This window comes from Piliocolobus tephrosceles, chromosome 1, assembly GCF_002776525.5.
Source record: "Piliocolobus tephrosceles isolate RC106 chromosome 1, ASM277652v3, whole genome shotgun sequence".
Lineage (NCBI taxonomy): Eukaryota > Metazoa > Chordata > Mammalia > Primates > Cercopithecidae > Piliocolobus > Piliocolobus tephrosceles.
In genome coordinates, this window is record NC_045434.1 from 194,773,943 (window position 1) to 194,799,425 (window position 25,483).

Sequence of the window (25,483 nt, forward strand, 5' to 3'; positions counted from 1 at the left end):
GTGGGCCTTTTGAGCTTCTATGCTCCTTTTAGGCATAACGTAGTATTGAAGCCATTTCTAGTTAGCAGTGACCTGATAGCATCTTATGGCAACTTCGTCTTTCAACTTCTCAGCTTGTGTGATCCTTCTATTGCTGACTATAGACCCAGGAAACCTAAAAGCTACATCTTACCCTTCTAATTCTTCACTCCTTGGCCATGTTCTGTTTCTAGCACAGTAGATATTCACACATGGCACCTTATGCTTACCTAGGCCCTCATAAAGCAAAATGCTCTTTCTTTGGGCACCGATGATGTCAGTATAGACCAGCAAACTAGAGGGCAGCAATCTAGGTCCTTAACCTTTTAAAACAGACTGATGCACTAGCTGCCTTTGGATTTTGGTATCTCAATAAAGAGATTAGTATCTTGGCCTTTAATAGATTTCCTTAGAATAAGATCTAAAGACATTAGAAGCATATTGAGGTCAGAAAACTTTTTAAAATTTTTTGATTATGTTATGTTTTGAGATGGAATCTTACTCTGTCACCTAGGCTGGAGTGCAGTGGCAGGATTTCACCTCACTGCAACCTCCACCTCCCAGGTCCAAGTAATTCTCCTGTCTCACCTTCCCAAGTAGCTGGGATTATAGGCATGTGCCACCACACACCTGGGGTTGTATCATGTTGGTGAGGCTGGTCTCGAACTCCCAACTTCAGGTGATCCACCTGCCTCAGCTTCCCAAAGTGCTGGGATTACAGGTGTGAGGTACCATGCCCTGCCAGAAAACTTTTTAAAAACTGTTTTTTTTTTTTTTTTGAGATGGAGTCTTGCTTTCATCTCCCAGGCTGGAGTGCAATGGTGTGCTCTCAGCTCAATGCAACCTCCGCCCCCAAGGTTCAGGCGATTCTCCTGCCTCAGCCTCCTGAGTAGCTGGGATTACAGGGACACACCACCACACCTAATTTTTGTATTCTTATTATTTTATTATTTTTTTCTTTTTGAGATGGAGTTTCGCTCTTGTCGCCTAGGCTGGAGTGCAGTGGCACAAACTTGGCTCACTGCAACCTCCACCTCTCGGGTTTAAGCGATTCTCCTGCCTCAGCCTCCCAAGCAGCTGGGATTACAGGTGCCTGCTACCATGCCCAGCTAATTTTTGAATTTTTAGTAGAGACAGGGTTTCACCATGTTGGCCAGGTTGGTCTCGAACTCCTGACCTCAGGTGATCCATCCACCTCGGCCTCCCAAAGTGCTGGGATTATGCTGGGATTATAGGCACAAACCACCAAACCCAGCCTAGTTTTTGTATTGTTAGTAGAGACAGGGTTTCACCACATTGGCCAGGCTGGTCTCGAACTCCTGACCTCAGGTAATCTACCCGCCTCAGTCTCCCCAAGTGCTGGGATTACAGGCATGAGTCACTGTGCCCGGCCCTAACTATGCTTTGAAAAGTAGGGAAGCAGCAGGTGATTCCCAGCCTTAGGGAACAGGATGGACTGAGATCTGAGTTGGGCTCTGGTCTGCAATTAGTGACCAAAAGCAAAAGCTGCATTCCCATGACTGAGGACAGTTTCTGAATAGAAAAAAATATTGAATAGAGATGGCTCAGAATGTTTTACTTTGCATAGACTGAATGGTAATTTCATTTTGATATTTTGCACTGCAGTGGGTGAACACTCCCATCCTTATCCCTTAGCAAAACGAACGCGCGCATGCGCGCACACACATGCTCCCCTGGGAGTATCTACTAGCATTTAGCAAGTTGTTATTCTGGAACATTCCCAGATTAAGTAGCCACAGTCACATTTCTACTTTACCTTATTTATACCTTATACAGTACCATAGTTTTTTTTTCCTTTTTTTTGTTTAAGACAGAGTCTTGCTGTTGCCCAGGCTGGAGTGCAGTGGTGCGATCTTGGCTCAATGCAACCTCCACCTCCCAGGTTCAAGCAAAGCTCATGCCTTAGCCTCCCAAGTAGCTGAGATTACAGGCGTGCGCCACCATGCCTGGCTAATTTTGTAATTTTAGTAGAGGCAGAGTTTCACCATGTTGTCCAGGCTGGTCTTGAACTCCTGGCCTCAAGTGATCCACCCACCTCGACCTCCCAAAGTGCTGGGATTACAGTCGTGAGCCACTGCGCCCAGTCCATAGTTTTATTAATAATTCATTGGAAGAGAATGCTAGATCTACTGAGTACTCCTGGGATATTCCATAAAAGAAGTAGAAAAGGGGGTGAGAAAATGAAAGGAAGATAGAGGCAAAAATACAATTTGTATGTTCACACTAAACTGCCGTGGGTCCTTATAATCAGATACTTTTGTAGCTGGAAAAGAGCTACCGAGAAAACTTGGGGCCTAAAGGTTAAGTTACTTTTTCTTTTTTGTTTCTTTTTTTTCCCCCGAGATGGAGTCTTGCTTTGTTGCCCAGAGCTGGAGTTCAATGGCATGATCTTGGCTCACTGCAAGCTCTGCCTCCTGGGTTCACGCCATTCTCCTGCCTCAGCCTCCCGAGCAGCTGGGACTACAGGTGCCTGCCACCATGCCCAGCTAAATTTTTTGTATTTTTAGTAGAGATGGGGTTTCACTGTGTTTGCCAGAGATGGTCTCGATCTCCTGACCTTGTGATCCGCCCACCTCGGCCTCCCAAGGTGCTGGGATTACAGGCGTGAGCCACCGCACCCGGCCATGAATCTTTTTTTTTAAAATATAGAGCACTTTGGCCAGGCGCCAGTGGCTCACACCTGTAATTGCAGCACTTTGGGAGGCCGAGGTTGGCGGATCATTTGAGGTCAGGAGTTCCAGACCAGCCTGGCCAACATGGGGAAACCCCACCTCTACTAAAAAAAAAAAAAAAAATATATATATATATATATATATATATAGTGAGTTGGGCGTCGTGGTGAGCACTTGTAATCCCAGATACTCAGGAGGCTGAGGCATGAGAATTGCTTAAACCCAGGAGGTGGAGGTTGCAGTGAGCTGAGATTGTGCCACTGCACTCCAGCCTGGGCGACAGAGTGAGACGTTGTCTCAAAAATGAAAAAGAGAAAAAAAAGTATATATATATATACACACAGAGAGAGAGAGAGAGAGTGAGAGAGAGAGAATTTGCATGTCATCCTGGTGCAGGGGCCATACTAATCTTCTCTGTATTGTTCCCAGTTTATATATGTGCCACCAAAGTGGGCACTATATTTTTTTTAGTTTCTAGTGTGAAGCCATGTTAAGAACTGCTGTCCTAGATCATGATGCTCCCAATGATAATCAAGGCACAGATAAGGAGAATTCTGTGAATAGGTTTATTAGGACCACCTAGGAGAACCTCTTTGGCAACTACCACAAAGTCTAAGGCATTTAAAATCTAGGCCAAGTTCATATTTGCTCTCCATGATCACCATTACAACAACCACGGGTCACATAGTGTTACAGAACAGAAGCATGGTCACTTTATTTTACCCAAATGCAATCGTTTTTCACAACCAAGACTTTTTTCTTTCCTATAATGTTACAAATGATGTGTCCAAGTCTGACTGTAATTTGGAGTTAAAAAGTGGTCATAGAACCAAGGAATTATCTCTGAAGCTGCTCTTTGGGTCACTGTGCCACCCCAACAGCTCTATCCTGTACTTTTTTTAAATTAAAAAATCATTTAAAAAAAAATGGAGATGGGGTCTTGCTATATTGCCCATGCTGGTCTTGAACTCTTGGGCTCAGACATACCGATATACTGACCCTCCCGCCTCAGCCTTCCAAAGTGTTGGGATTACAAGTGTGAGCCATTGCGCCCAGCCATCTCTACACTGTTTTTCAAGGAAAGGCAGCTACACCTATTCCATCCCCAAACCAACCCACACCTGGTCTCCAGTTTTCTTGGAAGTCTCAATTTTTCTCATGACAGCACATTACTTAATACCTACCTCATTAGGATGTTAACTCATAAAAACATACTACAAAAGCTTTAAAAAACATTTATTTGTATTAAGTAAGTGCAAGAGTGCAAAGAAACTTATGCATTTGGGCCCTTGTTTCCCTACTGTTCACATTAGTTTAGTTTAGAAGATTAAATATAATAACAGAAGGAGAATGGAAGAAATGAATATAAATATACTCAGGGTAGCCAAATCCTCTAATTCACTAAAGGGTGAACCAAAGTTGTTGGCCAGATTCACATTTATGTGGGAGCCTAAACAAACTATGTTCCCTTTAACTGTTCTAGGCCTGTGGAAAAGGGAAGTGGACAACATTTATATTACAAGACAGTAATTTTATTGAAACACCTTTTTTTGTCTAAAACTATGCATGGAGATATTAATCTCTTGTTTATAAATTAGGTTAAGTCTAACATCACTATTTGAAACCAGTATTATTTACAAAAATGAACCTCTTATTTGCTTTATTGTTGGTTCACAGGAATAATTTTAAACCAACCTCAATCTATCTTTAAAAATCTTCCTGCCTTCAAATGCCCAGCAACCCTTATAAGGTTGGGGGCAGCCCTTTGACAGCAACATTCATCATTCACCAGGAATGTAGAACCACAAGTGAACAACAACAACAAGATTAAATCATTCCCAACCATTCCTATTTGCTTTTCCAAAGCATGCTATGTCTAATTCTGCCTTTCTATGCAGAAAGGTGGGAGAGGGAGCCCATAGAGTATATTAATGTTAATTAAATTAATTTATTTTAAAAGCTAACAAGATGGCTTAGTGTGGATGAGGATGAACTGCTGTGGATGACACTAGCAGATAATGAAGTAAACTTTAAACCCAGATTAGTAACGTACTCCAGTAACTGACCAGCTCAGATAGAGACTTCTCATTTACTCTGGATCACATGTACAATTTTTTTAACTTCCAATTAAGTATAGTGCCAGAATCTTTCCAAATAGAGAATAGGCTTCTTAGAAATTCAAATTAAAATGTTAAATAATAAAAACTGGTGGCCTATTATACAGTTTCTGATAGACTCCAATATACTGGGTCCCAGAAAGTAACTCTATCGCAGTTGCTAGTAAAAAGGTAAATTTTGTATATACATAAAAGACAACATTACGAGACTGTAGTGTCATTTGTCAAAACAAGAATATCTAGAATGGAATTTTCAGTAAACACTTGGGATGAAGGGCAATCAGAATACAAGAGGAAGCAAAATCCACATAAGTTAATTCCTAATTTGAGAAATCAATAGAATCAATAAATTGATAAATACTGTCTCCATAGGTCACTAATTCCAAAGACTAGTTAGTAGTTAGTTTCTAACTAAATGATTACAGGACGTTCTGGTGTATGCTGTCTTCTCGTGATCAGTTTGTTCTGGCAAGACTTCACCAAGCACTTGCCCTTGAAAACAGCTCAGCGGGAGAACGATCGGAGGCAATCACTTCGTTTTATAAACTAGCCAGATAATAAGTCCCAAGATTACAATAACCACTGACAGGACAAGCACCAGGATACACATCTTCTTGCGAGATTTTTTCTGAGGAAAGAAATATGTAAACAAGACACTCATGAAACAAAATTTTTATGTGTAAGACTCCAAGAATGCTTCATAAATCTGTCTCCTTGTAATTAAAGATTATCTATGCAAAATTATGCAGAGACTTTCCCAGAAATCTTACGTCAGCAGCATTAGGTAGTAGTGCAAGTGTTTTTTGTTTGTTTGGTGGTTTTTTTTTTTTGAGAGAGTCTCACTCCGTCACCCAGGCTGGAGTGCTGTGATGTGATCTTGGCTAACTGAAACCTCCGCCTTCCAGGTTCAAGTGATTCTCATGTCTCAGCCTCCTGAGCAGCTGGAATTACAGCATGTGCCACTATGCCCAGCTAGTTTTTGTATTTTTAGTAGAGACGGGGTTTCGCCAGTGTTGGCCAGGCTGATCTCGAACTCCTGACCTCAAGTGATCCACCTGCCTCGGCTTCCCAAAGGGCTGGGATTACAGGTGTGAGCCACCGCACCCAGCTGAGTAGTGCAAGTTTTAAAGTTTTAATTCCAAGTCCCCACATACAATTTTGCAAAGGAGCTATACCTGTGCTGCCAGGCATTATTTGCAATAAAATAAGTTATGGGTACACGTGTATTTTAATAACATTTTATAATACGTATAAAACTGTTATGTTCATTGTAAAAAAAATACATCAAGCAGAGGGAGAAAAAAATCATAGATAATACTGTCAACACTTTGATGGTATTTCTTTCTGATTTGTTATCTATGTATATTATTTGACCTAACTGGGATCACACTGTATGATGTTTGATGTTTTTCCCCCACTTAATGTTTAGTATAAACATTTTTCTGTTATAAACTCTTCATAACATCTCTTAATTCTCATATGCAACGAGTGGATATATATAATTTACTTAATTATTCCTTTACTGTTGGACACTAAATTAATCACATAGTTTTGTTTTTTTTTTTTTTTTTTGAGATGGAGTCTCGCTCTGTCGCCCAGGCTAGAGTGCAGTGGTGCGATCTCGGCTCACTGCAAGCTCCGCCTCCTGGGTTCACGCCATTCTCTTGCCTCAGCCTCCTGAATAGCTGGGACTACAGGCGGCCGCCACCACGCCCGGCTAATTTTTTGTATTTTTAATAGAGACGGGGTTTCACCATGTTTGTCAGGATGGTCTCGATCTCCTGACCTCGTGATCCGCCCGCCTCCGCCTCCCAAAGCGCTGGGATTACAGGCGTGAGCCACCGCACCCGGCCCAATCACATAGTTTTTAAAGGAAACACTATTATTAAATACAAATTTCTTTACGAGCACTCCCAGGTAAAACACAGCTATCCCAGGAACACGGACAATAACTGAAACGCTATTTATTTCTAAAAAGCCATGCGACACCAAATTGAAGGGAAGAAAGAAGGACTTCATTCACATTATTTGTACACTGAGATAAAGATCTGGATAAGTAAAAAAAAACAGAGTTTCGACTAACATATAGAAGGATTTCACTTTACAGGAACAGTTTCAGAATGATTACCCCTATTTATTCATATATAAATAGCAGTCGAAGTTGATTCTATGTCCATGCGCTATGGCAACAGTCAACATAAAGTATCTATGAAGTCTTCTACTTGAACTGCACTTCTTACTATCCTAATTGAAATACATTCAGCTGTTCGGGATATAAAATCGCCTCATAGCAGATTTAGGTATCATATTAGTTTATAGGGTTAGCTTTGCAGTTACTAGGCTTCTGGTAAGTTTATTCAAGCTGTGATTTTCTCTTGTAGATCTATCTGCAAAGGAAAATACTAAAAATAGAACTGGAACTGCAATTATGGCTACTTTCCTTTAGCTTAAACCTAAGCAAAAGGCTGTAGCTGTTCTCAATATGTCAATGTACTCTGATGGCCTAAAGAGTCTGCAACACAGAGTGACTTTCTTTGGTACCCACTTTTACCTGATAGTAAGCAGCTCGCTGTAACTGTTCAGTGGCTCTTTCAACGTGCACCTCTGAGCTTTCCACATTGGCTTCTATGCTATCTGCAAAAGGAAGGACAGAGGATGTTTTAACACACCCAGATGTTTCAAGACTGCAAATTGAACAGATTTCTGATGTTATGGGTTCTGGTTTCACTACCACTATCCAAACTATCCAGCCACGAAATCGAGTTACTACCTTGATAAGAGACTAGCCCTATTCTTTGGGGAAAAAACAATAAATTTTGGGGGGTTATGAAGTATTTAACTTACCCATAAATGATTCATAAAAAATTATGTATATACACATAAAGAGAGAAACAATACATAATAAAGCAAATGGGGTAGAATGTTAACAAGAGGTAAATCTGGGTAAAGGGTATAAAGAAGGTCCTTGTGATATTTTTATTTTTGCTACTTTTTTTTTTTTTTTGTAAAGACGAAATCTCACTCTGTCGCCTAGGCTAGAGTGCAGTGGCACAGTAATAGCTCACTGTAGCCTCCAACTCCTGGGCTCAAGTGATCTTCCCACCTCAGCCTCCTGAGTAGCTAGGACTACAGGTGCATGTTACTATTCCTGGCTAATTTTTTTTGCAAAGACAGGGTCTCACTATGTTGCCCAGGCTAGTCTTGAACTCCTGGCTTCAAGTGATCCTCCCACCTCAGCCTCCCAAAGTGCTGGGATTACAGGTGTGAGCACCATGCCCAGCCTATTTTTGCAACTTTTAATAAACTTGAAATTATTTCCATATAGAAAGCTTTAAAAAAAGAGTTGCTGGCCGGGTGTGGTGGCTCACGCCTGTAATCCTAGCACCTGGGAGGCCAAGGTGGGCAGATCACCTGAGGTCGAGAGTTCAAGACCAGCCTGACCAACATGGAGAAACCCCGTCTACTAAAAATACAAAATTAACCAGGTGTGGTGGCGCATGCCTGTAATCCCAGCTACTTGGGAGGCTGAGGCAGGAGAATCATTTGAACCCAAGAGGCGAAGGTTGTGGTGAGCCGAGATCGCACCATTGCATTCCAGCCTGGGCAACAACAGCAAAACTCTGTCACAAAAAAAAAAAAAAAGAGTTACTAACCCCATAATTTTGCAAGTTTATAGAGATAAAAGCTGGGAAGCTGAGAGCTATTTCTCTAAACAAAGACTTACAGAGAAGTCAGTGGGACTGAGTATTCATGAGGCCTCATTTAATTTCTATATTTGATAACATAAGAATATTGCTAAGAAAAATAAATTTGGTAATTTTTAAAATGGCATTCCTAAATGTACTTTAATTCTATAGCTGATATGACTAACTCCTTTTTTTTTTTTTTTTTGAGACAAGAGTCTCACTTTGTCGCCCAGGCTGGAGTGCGGTGGCCGGATCTCGGCTCACTGCAAGCTCCGCCTCCTGGGATTACGCCATTCTCCTGCCTCAGCCTCCCGAGTAGCTGGGAGTACAGGCGCCCGCCACCTCGCCCGGCTAGTTTTTTTGTATTTTTTAGTAGAGACGGGGTTTCACCGTGTTAGCCAGGATGGTCTCAATCTCCTGACCTCGTGATCCGCCCGCCTCGGCCTCCTAAAGTGCTGGGATTACAGGCTTGAGTCACCGCGCCCGGCCTTTTTTTTTTTTTTTTTTTTTGAGACAGAGTCTGGCTCTGTCACCAGGCTGGAGTACAGTGGCGCGATCTCGGCTTACTGCAACCTCCGCCTCCCAGGTTCACGCCATTCTCCTGCCTCAGCCTCCCGAGTAGCTGGGACTACAGGTGCGTGCCACCAGGCTCAGCTAATTTTTTGTATTTTTAGTAGAGACAGGTTTCACCAAGTGTTAGTCAGGATGGTCTCGATCTCCTGACCTCATGATCCGCCCGCCTTGGCCTCCCAAAGTGCTGGGATTACAGGTGTGAGCCGCCACGCCCAGCCTAACTCCTTTCTTTCTTTTTTTTTTGTTTTTTAAAAGAGACAAATTCCATTATGTTGCCCAGGTTGGCCTCAAACTCCTAGATGGTGCTTGAGCCTCAGCCTTCTGAGTAGCTGGGATTACAGATACATGCCAAATACTATCCACTCACCTTGAGGTTAAAGGTATCAATAATACATACCAATCAGATCACCCTGGTCATGGATCATCATGGCCAAATCTTTAAATATCTGATTGACATCCAAAATGTCAGCCTAAGGAAGACAAAAAACAATTAACTAACATTAAGCAACATGTTAGAAGATTTGTTTCCCTCACATACCTATCTATTAATAGATAATAGTTTTATCTATTAACATGTGTGTTTTTAAGGCTGTATAAAGCATGTTTTCTCCATAAACAAAAAATAATCTATTGCTGCCTACCCAATGTTGTAAAACAGAAGGCACATAAACTCACCCTTCAAGCAACGTTAATTAGACATGCTACATGGGAACCAGTAAGAGTGCCCAAGTCGAAACAGTACAGCAGAAGGCTGGAGTGCTGATATGGACAAATTCTTGGTGTGACAGCCCTATGCGGAGACTGCTAGGCCTTGTGACAAAAGCCTGTAAGTGCCTCCTGACGACAACCACTGGGACTTTGGACTACAGAATTTAAATGTTTATACAAGATCATGCTATCTGAGGAATGCAAGGAGCCTCTTTCCCCTGGGACTGTCTCTGGAACTGTGTGAGGAGCTGCTGGATTCTATCATCACTGGACAATGCCCTATAGTAACTCCCAGCTGACTGACAAAAAGCTGATGGTTTGTGGATAGCATTTCCAAAGTGAATGGACTACATCCTATTTACTACTGTGATCAAAGAAGGGAAAAACAAATCAGCTCGGTGGGCTGAACTGCAGCTTATTTTCCTAACAGCAGTGAAAGAATTTAACATTGGCAAAATCCCCTATATTTGGGTCTTTCTCCCTCCCTCCTTCCTTCTTTCCCTCCCTCTCTCCCTCCCTTCCTTTTTTCTTCCTCTTCTTTTCTTCCTTCCTCCCTTCTCTCCCTCTCCCTTCCCTTTCCTTCCCTCCCTCCTTCCCTTCCTTCTCTCCTCTTTCCTTCCTTCCTCTCTTTCTTTCCTTCCTTCTTTCCTTTTCTTTCTCTCTCTCTCTCTTTTTTTTTTTTTTTTTTGAGACGGAGTCTTGCTCTGTCGCCCAGGCTGGAGTGCAGTGGCGCGATCTCCGCTCACTGCAAGCTCCGCCTCCCGGGTTCACGCCATTCTCCTGCCTCAGCCTCCCGAGTAGCTGGGACTACAGGCGCCCGCCACAGCGCCTGGCTAATTTTTTGTATTTTTAGTAGAGACGAGGTTTCACCGTGGTCTCGATCTCCTGACCTTGTGATCCGCCCGCCTCGGCCTCCCAAAGTGCTGGGATTACAGGCGTGAGCCACTGCGCCCGGCCTCTTTATTTTTCTTTTTTTTTTTTTGAGGCGGAGTTTTACTCTGTCACCCAGGCTGCAGTGCAGTGGCACAATCTCATCTCACTGCAATCTCCACCTCCCAGATTCAAGCAATTCACCTGCCTCGGCCTCCTGAGTAGCTGGGATTATAGGCACATGCCACCACGCCCAGATAATTTTTGTATTTTTAGTAGAGACGGGGTTTCACCATGTTGGCCAGGCTGGTCTCCTGACATTGTGATCCACCACCCTGGCCTCCCAAAGTGCTGGGATTACAGGCGTGAGTCACCGTGCCTGGCCTCCCTCCCTCCCTCCCTCCGTTCTCTCTCTATCCCTCCCTCCCTTCCTTCCTGATCCACCTGCCTCGGCCTCCCAAAGTGCTGGGATTACAGGCGTGATCCACCATGCCCAGCTTCCCTCCCTCCCTCGCTTCCTCCATTCCTTCCTTATCTCCCACCTCAGCCTCCCAAAGTGCTGGGATTACAGGCATGAGCCACTGTGCGCGGCCTCCTCCCTCCCCTCCCTTCTCTCTCTATCTCTCCCTTTCTCCCTCCCTCCCTCCTTCCCTCCGTCCCTCTTTCCTTCCTTCCTTTTCTTTTTTTTTATTTATTTTTATTTTTTACTTGTTTTTTTTGAGACAGAGTCTTGCGCTGTCATCTAGGCTGGAATGCAGTGGCACAATCTCAGCTCCCTGCAACCTCCAACTCCTGGGTTTGAGTGATTCTCCTGCCTCAGCCTCCCCAGTAGCTGGGATTACAGGCGTGCACCACCACGCCCGGCAATCTTTTTTTTTTTTTTTTTTTTTTTTTTTTGAGGTGGAGTTTCGTTCTTGTTGCTAGGCTGGATGGAGTACAATGGTGCAATCTCGGCTCACTGCAACTTCCGCCTCCTGGGTTCAAGCAATTCTCCTGCTTCAGCCTCCCAGGTACCTGGGATTACAGGATGCAGCATCATGCCTGGCTAAGTTTTTATATTTAATAGAGATGGGGTTTCACCATGTTGGTCAGGCTGGTCTTGAACTCCTGACCTCAAGTGATCCACCTGCTTTGGCCTCCCAAAGTGCTGGGATTACAGGCGTGAGCCACTGTGCCCAGCCCTAATTTTTGTATTTTTAGTAGAGACAGAGTTTCACCATGTTGGCCAGGCTGGTCTCAAACTCCTGACCTCAACTGATCTGCCTGCCTTGGCCTCCCAAAGTGCTGGGATTACAGGTGTGAGCCACCACATCCGGCCTATATTTGAGTTTTTCTGACTCATGATCAGGCAGAAGAAAGACAATGGAAACCTGTCTTATTAAAGCGATGGTCATATGGGGCATGACCCTATGGAAATCTGAGGGCAATTCCCTTCCAAGTTTGAAGGGTAATTGGAATCATAACTTGGCAAGCATTTCAATCACTTGCTAAGAGTCTACTATAGTGGACTATCTGCTAAAGCAAGTCTTGTCAGCATTTCAGTAACTTGCTAAGAGTCTACCATAGTTGAGGCAGTCTACTAGTTGCTGTGAATACAGCTAACTGGGGTGAAGGTGGGGAATAAGTGCACAATAAAATAAGAAGAAAGAGTACTGTATAGGAAATTACTGAATTATGATATAGAAAGGTGTGGAGTAAAGGAAGACTGTGCAGAAGAGGTAGGACATGAATCGTGCCGTGAAGCAAAGGAGAGGTCATATAAACAGAAAGGCAACTCAGTTAAAGAGAAATAACCTAGCTTTGCCATAACATAGAATTTGTATGTCAGAGTTTGGAAATTACTAGATATGAAAATTGAACCTAGGCTAAGGAATTTGGACTTTCCTCTGTTGAATATGCAGTGATCCGTTATACCCTGGTATCCATTACATTTCTTTCCTTAGCTCCGTATGTCTCACTCCACTCTGCTATAACAGTACATTCGTCCATTGGTATTCACAGGGGATTAGTTCCAGGACTCCCTCCCTCTAAGTCTCTGATACAAAATGGCATAGTATTTGCATATAACTTATGCCCATTCTCTCCTATATTCTAAATCATCTCTACATTACTTATATAATGTTACATTACTATATTATATTAGTATTTTACATAGCGCTTACATTGTATTAGTAATGTACTGAACTAATACAATGTGTTATGTAAAATACTATTACACTGTATTGCTTTTTACATTTGTATTGTTTTATATTGTATGTTATTTTTTAGTTTGCTTTTTTAAAAAAATATTTTCAATCCACGGCTGCTTGAGTCTGAGGATGCAAAACCTCCATATATCGAGGGGCTGACTGTGGTTTTTTTTGAGACAGAGTCTCGCTCTGTTGCCAGGCTGGTCTTAAACTCCCGACCTCAGGTGATCCACCCACCTTACTCTCCCAAAGTGCTGGGATTACAGGCATGAGTCACTGCGCCCAGCCAGTAATTGTTTTTTAAAGGAAGGATTATTATTATTATTTGAGACAGAGTCTTGCTCTGTTGCCCAGGCTGGATTGCAGTGGCATGATCATGGCTCACTGCAGCCTTGATCTCCTGGGCTCAAGTGATCCTTCTACCTCAGGCTCCTGAGTAGCTGGGACCACAGGTACATGTTACAGCACCCAGCTAATTTTTTATTTTATGTAGAGGTAAGGTCTTGCTACATTGCCCAGGCTGGTCTTGAATTCCTGGGCTCAAGCAATCATCCTGCCTCAGCCTCCAACTTGCTGGGATTACAGGCATGAGCCATTGCACTTAGCCATATTTCTAATGTTAGACAATTAATTCAATTAGTACTAGCAGTAGGTGAAAAAGAGTAAAGAGATAACATTTTTGAAGGCAATAAAATAATCATAACTTAAGGATAAACTATCCCATCTAAAAACAGACACAACCAACCTGGCCAAAATGGCAAAACCCCATCTCTACTAAAAATACAAAAAGGCCGGGTGCGGTGGCTCAAGCCTGTAATCCCAGCACTTTGGGAGGCCGAGGTGGGTGGATCACGAGGTCAGGAGATCAAGACCATCCTGGCTAACATGGTGAAACCCCGTCTCTACTAAAAATACAAAAAACTAGCCGGGCGTGGTGGCCGGCGCCTGTAGTCCCAGCTACTCGGAGCCTGAGGCGGGAGAATGGCGTGAACCTGGGAGGCGGAGCTTGCAGTGAGCCAAGATCGCGCCACTGCACTCCAGCCTGGGCGACAGAGCGAGACTCTGTCTCAAAAAAAACAAAAAAACAAAAACCAAAAATTAGCCAGGCGTGGTGGTGGGCACCTATAATCCCTGCTACTTGGGAGGCTGAGGCAGGAGATATCACTTGAACCCAGGAGGCAGAGGTTGCAGTGAGCCAAGAATGCGCCACCATATTCTAGCCTGGGTAACAGAGTAAGACTCTGACTCAAAAAATAAATAATAAATAAATTAAAACAGACATTGATGCCCTCTAGGACAGTGGGTCTCAACCCTGGCTGCACATTATAATCACCTAGGGGAACTTTTTAAAAAAACACCCATGCCCAGGGCCTCATGCCCAGAAATTGTGATTTATTAGTTTGAACCATATAAAATAATGGATATTTGCCCATATTTAACATATAATAAACAGGAATTTCACATTATTCCATCAAATAATTAGTGCTAGATGAGAGCTGGGCATTAAAAAAAAATCTTCTCCAGGTGATCCTCACATGCAGTCACAGTTCAGAACCACTGCTCAAAATTTCCCTCTCTCCTTTTCTCCTCCCCCAATCCCAGCGATGGCAGCCTTCTACCTTCGGAGAAAACTAAACTGGAGAAGACTCAGGGTTAAGGATATTTTAGCTGGGCACAGTGGTTCATGCCAGTAATCCCAGCACTTTGGGAGGCTGAAGCAGGCAGATCACTTGAGGTCAGAAGTTCAAGACCAGCCTGGTCAACATGGCAAAACCCTGTCTCTACTAAAAATACAAAAACTAGCTGGGTGTGGTGGCACGTACTTGTAGTCTCAGCTATTCAGGAGGCTGAGGGAGGAGAATCGCTTGAACCCAGGAGGGGGAGGCTGCAGTGAGCTGGGATAGCACCACTGCACTCCTGCCTGGGTGACAAAGCGAGACTCAGTTTGGAAAAAAAAAAAAAAAAAAAAAGGACATTTTATTAGTCACTGTGCAAAATTAAAGTTGAAAGCTCAGTTAGGTGAGAAAGGCCTACAGACTTTTCCCTCAACCTCCACCTCAAAACTGTTCCTACTTCTCTGACCCACTGAAGGGATAAGATTTACAACTTGGGATTAGACTTTAGGATATATAAAAATGGAGCAAGACTTTTGGCCTGCCTTTATTCTGGGCTCTTCAGACTAAGCAAAGGGGCTATCCATGGAGTCCCACCTAACCCGGAGGTTGGCACTGAGATTTGAGGTCAAAGTTCTAATGACCAATAAAATATCTGTCTGCCTTGTTCTGTTCTCCATGTACATCTCTCCAGGAGAAATAAGATGTGGTGATCCGTATAAGACGTGGTGATTGAAGAAAGGATTTGAGTACTCCTGGGCACCAAAGCCAATACTGTTATAACAGTAGTTCATGCCGGGCGCAGTAGCTCACACGTGTAATCCCAGCACTTCGGGAGACCGATGTGGGTGGATCACCTGAGGTCGGGAGTTCAAGACCAGCCTGATCAACCTGGAGAAACACCATCTCTACTAAAAATACAAAATTAGCCGGGCATGGTGGCGCATGCCTGTAATCCCACCTACTCAGGAGGCTGAGGCAGGACAATCGCTTGAACCCAGGAGGCAGAGGTTGCAGTGAGCCAAGATTGCACCATTGCACTCCAGCCTGGGCGATGAGCGAAATTCCATCCAAGAAAATAAAAAAAAAACAAAAGAAAAACAAAAAAACAGTAGTTGAAACCCACCATGATTACACAGAGACAGAAAAAATACAAATCACACAATGACACATTTTATGCTTTTTCATAATCACTAAGAGAATTAAAGTGAACTAATGAGTCCAGATACCTGCAAATACACTGAGTCAAAAAACATGACCTGGCTCTCACCTCCAGCTGCCGAATTGCCGTCTCTCTTTCTTTAATAAGTTCCAAATCCTGCTCAGTGATGGCCACCTCATCCTCCTGGCTCTGCATCTGGTTCCACTCCTCATGGCTGCGGGGAGACAAGCACACTAGGTGATTTCTCCTCTCAAAGGCATAACAAGACGTATCTCCAGCATCTCTACTGCCAGCAGAACCTATGCAAAGACATTACCAGGGCTCCATTCCTCTGCTATCAATAAAGTACTGGAGGGCCACATTCTTCATATCCGGAAGCAAAGAGCTGATTATACCAGGAAAACAAAGACTCAGCTTCCATGGACAAAGCTGACATGTAGCAGAATTATGAGGGATGGGACTCCTGGCTGTTTCCATTTAGGGGTATACTCTGTAATCTCACTGGGGCTTGCCGGACAAGGAAAGTAGCCAGAGATTTGAACTCATCGAATTATGTTGCCCCATCATCTTCCAGAGCACTCTCAAAGTACAAGCTGCATTGGTACCTTCAGTACTAAGTGGGTGGAGAAGAGCAAGCTAAGTGACCTATCAGTGCTTTGCCAGTTAGTTCAACAGAATCACATCTCCTGGTTTTCAAAAATTTCCTTGAGGTTATGCTTTGGGTTAAATACCTCTTAACAGGCCAGGCATGGAGGCTCACACCTGTAATCCTAGCACTTTGGAAGGCTAAGGCAGGAGGACTGCTTGAGGCCAGGAGTTCAAGACCAACCTGGCTAACATAGCAAAAACCTCATCTCTATTAAAAAACAAAAAACGCATAAAAAACCCTCTTAACAGAAAGCTAGAGAAATGTTATAACTCTTTATTTCTTTTTATTTTTTTTTTGAAACAGGGGTCTTGCTTTGTTGCCCAGGGTGGTCTCAAACTTCTGGCCTCAAGCTATCCTCCCTCAACCTACCAAAATGCTGTGATTACAGGCTTGAGCTACCTAAGTCTGCCCTTTTTTTTTTTGAGATGGAGTTTCGCTCTTTCGTCCAGGCTGGAGTGAAGTGAATGCCACCGGGTTCAAGCGATTCTCCTGCTTCAGCCTCAAGAACAGCTGGGATTATAGGCACCTGCCTCTACGCCCAGCTAATTTTTGTATTTTTAGTAGAGATGGGGTTTCGCCATATTGGCTAGGCTGGTCTTGAACTCCTTGAACCTCAGGTGATCCACTCGCCTCAGCCTCCCAAAGCGCTGGGATTATAGGCTTGAGCCACCATGACCCACCGCCTCTTTATTTTCAAGCATTTAAAAGGAAAACATATTACTTATTATACTAGATATAAAAGACTTTGAAATTCCATTATTATGCATTTTCCCAACAGTATCATAAATCATACTTCACCTTTACAACGTTTAAATAACGTCCTCTACATGCTAGAGACACAAAACTAAGTAAGATAGAGGCCGGGCACGGTGGCTCAAGCCTGTAATCCCAGCACTTTGGGAGGCCGAGATGGGCGGATCACGAGGTCAGGAGATCGAGACCATCCTGGCTAACACGGTGAAACCCCGTCTCTACTAAAAAATACAAAAAACTAGCCGGGCGAGGTGGCGGGCGCCTGTAGTCCCAGCTACTCGGGAGGCTGAGGCAGGAGAATGGCGTGAACCTGGGAGGCGGAGCTTGCAGTGAGCTGAGATCCGGCCACTGCACTCCAGCCCGGGCGACAGAGTGAGACTCCATCCCCCAAAAAAAAGTAAGATAGAGTTCCCAGGCCTTTGAGGTGCTCATAGTGTTGTTGGGAGGAATGGATGTGTATCTATGCTAAAACATGTCAAGTTCTGAACTAATACCACAAATACACCTCTATGGGATTACTCTGGAGAAGTTAAGAACATCATTCAGATGCAAATTGTCTGGTTTCCCTCTTAATACTCCTAGAAGGATGAATTGCTTCCATTTTATAAATGAGTAAACAGAGACCCAAGAACTCTGATAGGTTTAAATCTGAATTAGAGGTAAGATGACATAGACCTCCTAATTTGTAGACATGTGGGTTCATACTTATTACTAGGGAGTAATAAGCTCTCTGCTTAACACATAGACATCAATGGTTTCCTGGAATTTTTTATTCATCTTGAAATTGCTCCTTCCATAACTCAAAAAACTTGGAAAAGCCCATGGTTTGACTTTTTAATTTTATTCTGCGGATTATGTTATCTACCCCAGGTACCCCCTTATTTTTGCCCTCTATTTTTTTCATTGATTTTGAAATTAAAAGAAATATAACAAGATAGATTCCCATTTCAACTATCCAGCAGGTTGTATAAATAATTCTATTACCTGTCAAATGAGACCAGCTGCTCCTCTCTTTGCCTCTCTTCTGCCTAGAAAGTAGATGGCATTATTGCTGCTGTCATCCAGAAACACGTCACAGACACACAAAACAAGGCCTTCCTTAGCATAGTATAAAGAAGCAATATCCTTTGACACCCACAGAATCTGTAAGATTACATAGGACTCTGGCAATCTGTCTCAACTAAGAAGTGGGTGTAAAGTGGTTGAAGAAAATCTGCATTCCAGTTTGAGTCCTGAACAGAAACCATACTGAACAGGGTAGAGAATAATAAGGGTAGGAGAGAGGGCTAACAATAAAAATAACAACAAAATATTTTAAAATTTGGGAGGAGGTAGATTAAGAGAAGTTGAAAAGTTGCAAGAAAACAAAATTTCAGAACATATAAAAAATTTTTAAATGGACATAGCATATTAGGCACTAAAGCAGACTCACTTCAAAACTCAGTCTAATGTAAATGGTGTTACCTTTTTTTCTCCTGAGGTTTTTTGATTTTTACTGATGTGTGGTCAAGAGTATATGAGATCTGGCTGGGCGCAGTGGCTCACGCCTGTAATCCCAGCACTCTGGGAGGCTGAGGTGGGCAGATCACAAGGTCAGGAGTTCAAGATCAGCCTGGCCAACATGGTGAAACCCCATCTCTACTAAAAATACCAAAAAAATTAGCCGGGCGTGGTGGCGGGCACCTGTAGTCCCAGCTACTCAGGAGGCTGAGGTAGGAAAATTGAATCCGGGAGGCAGAGGTTGCAGTGAGCTGAGATTGCACCACTGCACTCCAGCCTGGACAACAGAGCAAGACTCCGTCTCAAAAAAAAAAAAAAAGAGTATATGAGATCCTTCAGAAAGTTGCTAATCAATCTATCATCAATATATATTAAACTCTGAAGACATGGGATTTGGCATAAACACACATAAACTAACCTTTCTTTTCTTTTCTTTTTTTGAGACGGAATCTTACTCTGTCGCCCAGGCTGGAGTGCAGTGGTGCGATCTTGGCTCACTGCAACCTCTGCCTCCCAGGTTCAAGTGATTCTTCTGCCTCAGCCTTCTGAGTAGCTGGGACTATACAGGTGCATGCCCCCACGCCTGGCTAATTTTTGTATTTTTAGTAGAGATGGGGTTTCACCATATTGACCAGGCTGGTCTCAAACTCCTGACCTCATGATCCACCCACCTTGGCCTCCCAAAGTGTTGGGATTACAGGCATGAGCCACAGTACCCAGCCCACTAACCTTTATTTTCAAGAAGGCTGCTTCAAATCGTGGCAGATTTGACTTAACAGAATTTATTGAGAACTTATTATTCTGTACATTATTTTGTTTAATTCTTACAATAACTCTGATTTATCATAGTCTCCTCTTTGGCACATAATAACATTTTTGAAAAATAGTATTTCCAACGGTAATTTATCTAATACTATTGAATTAAGAAAGTTAGGCAAGCACATAGTGTTACTTTATTTTATTTATTTATTTTTTTTGAGACGGAGTCTCGCTCTGCCGCCCAGGCTGGAGTGCAGTGGCCGGATCTCAGCTCACTGCAAGCTCCGCCTCCCGGGTTCACGCCATTCTCCTGCCTCAGCCTCCCGAGTAGCTGGGACTACAGGCGCCCGCCACGTCGTCCGGCTAGTTTTTTGTATTTTTAGTAGAGACGGGGTTTCACCATGTTAGCCAGGATGGTCTCGATCTCCTGACCTCGTGATCCGCCCGTCTCAGCCTCCCAAAGTGCTGGGATTACAGGCTTGAGCCACCGCGCCCGGCCTAGTGTTACTTTAAAAGGGAATTTACCAGGATTTTTGGCATTTGATGCAAGACTAGCAATCGACTCTTTCAGGTGTTACTGTTTGATGAGGAAAAAGTATGCTTTCTAATCAAGCTATAAGAATAAATATCATTATTATTAAAAAATCAGCCTAATGAATGTATTACTTTTATACTTTAAAAACAGGCCGGATGCGGTGGCTCACACCTGTAATCCCAATCCCAGCACTTTGGGAGGCCGAGGTGGGCAGATCACTTTGAGGTCAGGAGTTTGTGACCAGCCTGGCCAACATGATGAAACCCCATCTCTACTAAAATACAAAAATTAGCCAGGCATGGTGGCAGGTGCCTGTAATCCCAGCTACTCAGGAGGCTAAGGCAGGAGAACTGCTTGAACCTAGAAGGCACACATTGCAGTGAGCCAAGATCGTGCCACCACACTCCAGCCTGAGCGACAGAGTGAGACTCCCTCTCAGAAAAAATAAATAAATAAAATAAAAATAAAACAAAGCAAAAATGGTAAAAATCAACGTATTTTCATTTTTAAAAAGCTTACCCCTTTTATAATAGCAATACAGGACAAGCAAAATGAAGAGAATTTCAAATTTCTATCCACTCAGAGGAACACTGTGGGTTTTTGGGTTTTTTTTTTCTTTTTACTTTACCTTTTCCCCAGATCAAGAAATAACACTGCGAGTCCTAAAAGCCCACTCATGTGCCCTTCTCCATCACAACTTCATCCCTCCCTTTTAAAGTATCTATTATCTTGACTTTGTGAAAATCATCTTCTTGAATTTTAAGAATAGTGAGATATATCCTTATTCAATATCATTTTGCCTGTTTTTGAACTTTACATAAATGGAATTATACTGTTTATATTCTTTAGTGCTTTTTTTGAATCATTCCAGATTATACCAGATCCATCTCTGATACTGAATGTAACTGTGGTTCAATCATTTTCTTTGCTGTATGATATTATAGTGTATGAATATATCACAATTTATCCATTCAACTGTTGACAGACATCTGGATGTTTCCAATTTTTGACTACTACAAACAATGCTGCTATGCACATTCTTGTACATACATCCTGGTATAACACATACAGGTTTCTCTAGGGTAGAACTGCTGGATCACAAGGTCTGCATGCGTTCTGAAGATAGAGCCAAAAACAGCCAAAATGTTTTCCAAAGTAGTTGTTCTAATTTATACCACTGGCCAGATAAAAAAGTTCCCGTTGCATCATATCCATAACGACAACTCCCAGTGTTCACAGAATTTTAAACTTCTGCCCTCCTTGTGGGCATGAAATAGTATTTCATTGTTACTTTAATCTGTAATTTCACCATTACTAAAGAAGCTGAGTACCTTTTCATTTGACCATTACTCAAAATAATACTAATGTGTTTATTTGCTCCATGAGTATAAATATCAACAGGATGGAGCAAAAGCAATGGTGGGGGACTGGTGGCGGGGAAGTGGGGATGGTTAATGGGCACAAAAAACAGGAAGAATGAATAAGACCTAGTATTTGATAGCACAACAGGGTGACTATAGTCAATAATAATTAATTATATATTCAAAAATAACTAGAAGAGTATAATTTAATTGTCTGTAGCATAAAGGATAAATGCTTGATGGTATAGATACCCCATTTATCATGGTGTAATTATTATACATTACATGACTGTATGAAAGTATCTCATGTACCTCATAAATATATACACCTACCATGTGCCCACAAAAATTAAAAATTAAAAAAAGGCAATGGTAGTGATATGGTTTGGCTCTATGTCCCCACCCAAATCTTGTCTCGAATTATAATCCGTGCAGAGGGAGGGACCTGGTGGGAAGTGATTGGATCATGGGGGTGGTTCTCCCATGCTGTTCACATGACAGTGAGGGAGTTCTCATGAGATCCGGTTGTTTGTTAAGTGTCTGGTATTTCCCCTGCACTCTCTTTCTCTCTCTCCTGCCACCATGTAAGATATGCCTTGCTTCCCCTTGGCTTTCTACCATGGTTGTAAGATTCCTGAGGCCTATCCAGCCATGCAGAACTGTGAGTCAATTAAACCTCTTTTATTTACAAAGTATCCAGTCTCAGGTAGTATCTTTACAGCAGTGTGAAAATGGCCTAATACAGGTAGATAAAATGGCTCAAGGCAGTGGCACCAAATTGCCTAGTATTATTGTATTCTTCATCACCACACACAGTATTTTAAAAGTCAGTGTGTCCTCAAAGCCATACAAATTATTAATTAAACCTTGACCCCTCAATACACATCTTTCTACTATTCTGTATTGTGAAATGGGAAGTGCACATAAAGTACTTCTGCTGCATAAAGAAAAAAACACGGCCGGGCGCGGTGGCTCAAGCCTGTAATCCCAGCACTTTGGGAGGCCGAGACGGGTGGATCACGAGGTCAGGAGATCGAGACCATCCTGGTCTACACGGTGAAACCCCGTCTCTACTAAAAATACAAAAAAAAAACTAGCCGGGCGAGATGGCGGGCACCTGTAGTCCCAGCTACTCGGGAGGCTGAGGCAGGAGAATGGCGTGAACCCTGGAGGCGGAGCTTGTAGTGAGCGGATATCGCGCCACTGCACTCCAGCCTGGGCGACAGAGCGAGACTCCGTCTCAAAAAAAAAAAAAAAAAAAAAAGAAAAAGAAAAAAACACAATGTTTGTCTCTAGGAAAAAAGCACTTGTGTAATGGAACTGTAGGCTGAACTAGCCACTTTTTTTAGGGAATACCATTTTTACTTATTCAATATAGTTTTATAAGAACTTACTAAAAACTTATTTAAACACTTTAAAACTTTTATAAATGTAAACATATAAACTTTTCAGATGGGTATTTGGCAGACAACTTGTTGAAAATAAGTATGAGCCTGTCACTTCAAGGAAAACAACAGAGGGTGTTGTTGCCAATGATAAAAATGTAGCTTTCAAGTAAAAATAAAAATAGAATTTTGGAAGACTTGTATCTACCACTGTAACAGTTTCCGAATATTTAAAGACTTTTCTGGAGAAACTGATGGAAATGTGTATTTTTTTTAATATCGTAAAATGAAATGTATCGATATTTGGAAGAGCTGTCTAACTCAGGGAACCAATATTATCCAAATGATAAATGCATGATGCTATAAAAATCATGCATGGATAAAAGATCCAATCAAAGTATAACATAGACCAACAGATGTTAATGTAACAGAGTATGAAGTCATTATAATGGTTTTAGATTCTACAATGCAATTAACTTTTGTCAAGTTTTGATGTAGTATCAAAGAAGAGTATCAAAAATGATCTGAAAAGGTTATAAAAATATTCCTTTTTCAATTGTATATTTCTGCCAGCTTGTATTTTCTTCAGATACTTCAACCAGAACAACCTATCACAATAGACTGAATATAGAAGCAGATACAATCCTAGACGAAAAAAGCTGAGACAGTTCATCACCACTAGACCTGCCTCATAAGAAATGCTAAAGGGAGTTCTTCAAGCTGAATGAAAAGCGTAATTAGTAACATGAGAACATATGAAAGTATAACATTCACTGGTAAAAGTAAGTAAATAGTCAAATTCAGAATATTCTAATACTATAATGGTGGTATATAAATCACTTACATCTTTAGTATGGAGGTTAAAAAACAAAAGCAGCTATGAATATCTAGCTGTCTTCTGGTAAGTCAGATATTAAAAAAAAAAAATTTGCAAAAATGAAAACAATGCTACTATGCCCACTAATTTTTTTCTTGGAAAAACAATTTGTTTTTAATTAAAAATCTAATTTAATTCCTTCTTTCCCCATGTGCATAAAAAAATCTAATTTATATTCATATTAATACATAAGTGTATTATTTGTAAATGAATAAAGAAACATCTAAAATTTTTCTCAGTTTTAATTTCTAATACAGTATACACCAATAGATATGAGTCATATAAACAAAACTTCTTTGGGGTCTGATATGGTTTGGCTGTGTCCCCACCCAAACCTCACCTTGAATTGTAATAATCCAAGGCGAGATGGTCAATGGTCAAGGGTGAGACCAGATGGAGAAAACTGAAGCATGGGGACAGTTTTCCCCATGTTGTTCTCGTGATAGTGAGTGAGTTCTCACAGTATCTGATGGTTTTATAAGGGGCTTCACCCTTCTCTCAGCACTCATTCTCTTTTTTTGAGATGGAGTCTCACTCTGTTGCCCAGGCTGGAGTACAGCAGCGCGGTCTCAGCTCACGGCAATATCTGCCTCCCGGGTTCAAGCGATTCTCCTGCCTCAGCCTCCTGAGTAGCTGGGATTACAGGCATTGGCCACCACGTCCAGCTAATTTTGTATTTTTCAGTAGAGACAGGGTTTCACCATGTTGGCCAGGCTGGTCTCGAATTCCTGACCTCAGGTGATCCACCCGCCTCGGCCTCCCAAAGTGCTGGATTACAGTGTGAGCCACTGTGCCCGGCCAGAGAATTTAATGATTTTTAGGAGTGTAATGGGTTCCTGAGATCAAAACGTTTGATAACTTTTGTTCTATTGAGTTGTATCTTTCTTTTTCATATTGATTCATGGGAATTCTGGGTTTTTTTTTTTTTTTTTTGGAGATGCAGTCTTGTTCTGTCCCCCAGGCTGGAGCGCAGTGGCACAATCTCAGCTCACTGCAACCTCTGTCTCCCAGGTTCAAGCGATTCTCCTGCCTCAGCCTCCAGAGTAGCTGGGATTATAGGCATGCACCACTACGCCCAGCTAATTTTATATTTTTAGTAGAGACAGGGTTTCACCATGTTGGCCAGGCTGGTCTTGAACTCCTGCCCTCGTGATCTGCCCACCTCGGCCTCCCAAAGTGCTGGGATTACAGGCGTGAGCCACTACGCCTGGCCGAATTCTTTATATATTCTAAATGCTAGTCCTTTGCTATTAAATATACAGCAATGTCTTCTTCCTGTCTGTGATTTATCTTCTCACATATTTACCACCTTTTTGTTCATTTCTTTCTGCTTTTCAGACTTTCCATCTGAGATCACTTTCCTTCCACCTGAAATACATTCTTTAGAATTTCTTTCAATAAGGTGCTGATAGAAAACTCTCTTTTGATTGAAAATGTCTTTAATTAGCCCTCATTCTTGACATATATTTTCACTGGATTTAGAATCCTAGGTAGGCAGTTATTGTCCTTCATCAACATTCAAGATAGCACTCTACTGGCTTCCACTGTTGTTGAGAAGTCAACTGTCAATCTAACTATTGTATCTCTGAAGGTATTCTAATGTTTCTCCAGCTATCTTTGTGACTTTTCTCTTTGTCTCTGGTTTGAAGTTTGTCTTTGATATATCTACATTAGAGATTTTATTTATCCTGATTGGGATTTGTTAGTTTTCTTGAAACTGTAGGCTAGTGTTTTGAATCAGTTCTGGAATATTATCAGTAATTATTTCTTCAAATATCACCTCTGTTCTATGTTTGCCCTATTCTCATTCTATAACTCCAGTTAAAACTACACTAGATCTTTTCTCTCCATTCTCCATTTCTCATAATCTTTCTTCCATATTTAACTTCTTAACCCCCTGTGCTACATGCTGGATAATATCTTCTAACCAATTTTCTAGTTAAACCACCCATCCACTAAGTTTTTAAATTTCTGTATTATATCTTTCCATTTTAGAAATTCTTTTGACACTTTTTCAAAGCTTTGTGTAGTTTCC

At 42.0% G+C, this 25,483-nt stretch overlaps 1 protein-coding gene and 1 non-coding gene across 3 annotated transcripts in view; both read right to left on the reverse strand.

Annotated features, from left to right (window-relative positions):
* Window positions 1-3,061: 3,061 nt before the first annotated feature.
* On the reverse strand, window positions 3,062-3,168 carry LOC111547800. Its single transcript, XR_002733227.1, has one exon. It is a non-coding gene; the product is annotated as a U6 spliceosomal RNA (small nuclear RNA).
* Window positions 3,169-3,401: 233 nt separating this feature from the next.
* Window positions 3,402-25,483, reverse strand: part of STX12 (syntaxin 12) — a 52,750-nt gene continuing 30,668 nt past the window's right edge. Inside the window, exons 5-9 of one of the 2 annotated variants that reach the window (XM_023219489.3) lie at window positions 18,016-18,059; window positions 15,738-15,843; window positions 9,485-9,557; window positions 7,380-7,462; window positions 3,402-5,456 (exon numbers count right to left, since the gene is read on the reverse strand). In XM_023219489.3, the coding sequence (XP_023075257.1) occupies window positions 5,358-5,456; window positions 7,380-7,462; window positions 9,485-9,557; window positions 15,738-15,843; window positions 18,016-18,059 (405 nt within the window). In that variant the 3' untranslated portion in view covers window positions 3,402-5,357. Of the gene's footprint in view, window positions 5,457-6,677; window positions 7,216-7,379; window positions 7,463-9,484; window positions 9,558-15,737; window positions 15,844-18,015; window positions 18,060-25,483 lie in introns of those variants that run through there. The other variant, XM_023219490.1, reaches the window with a different exon arrangement.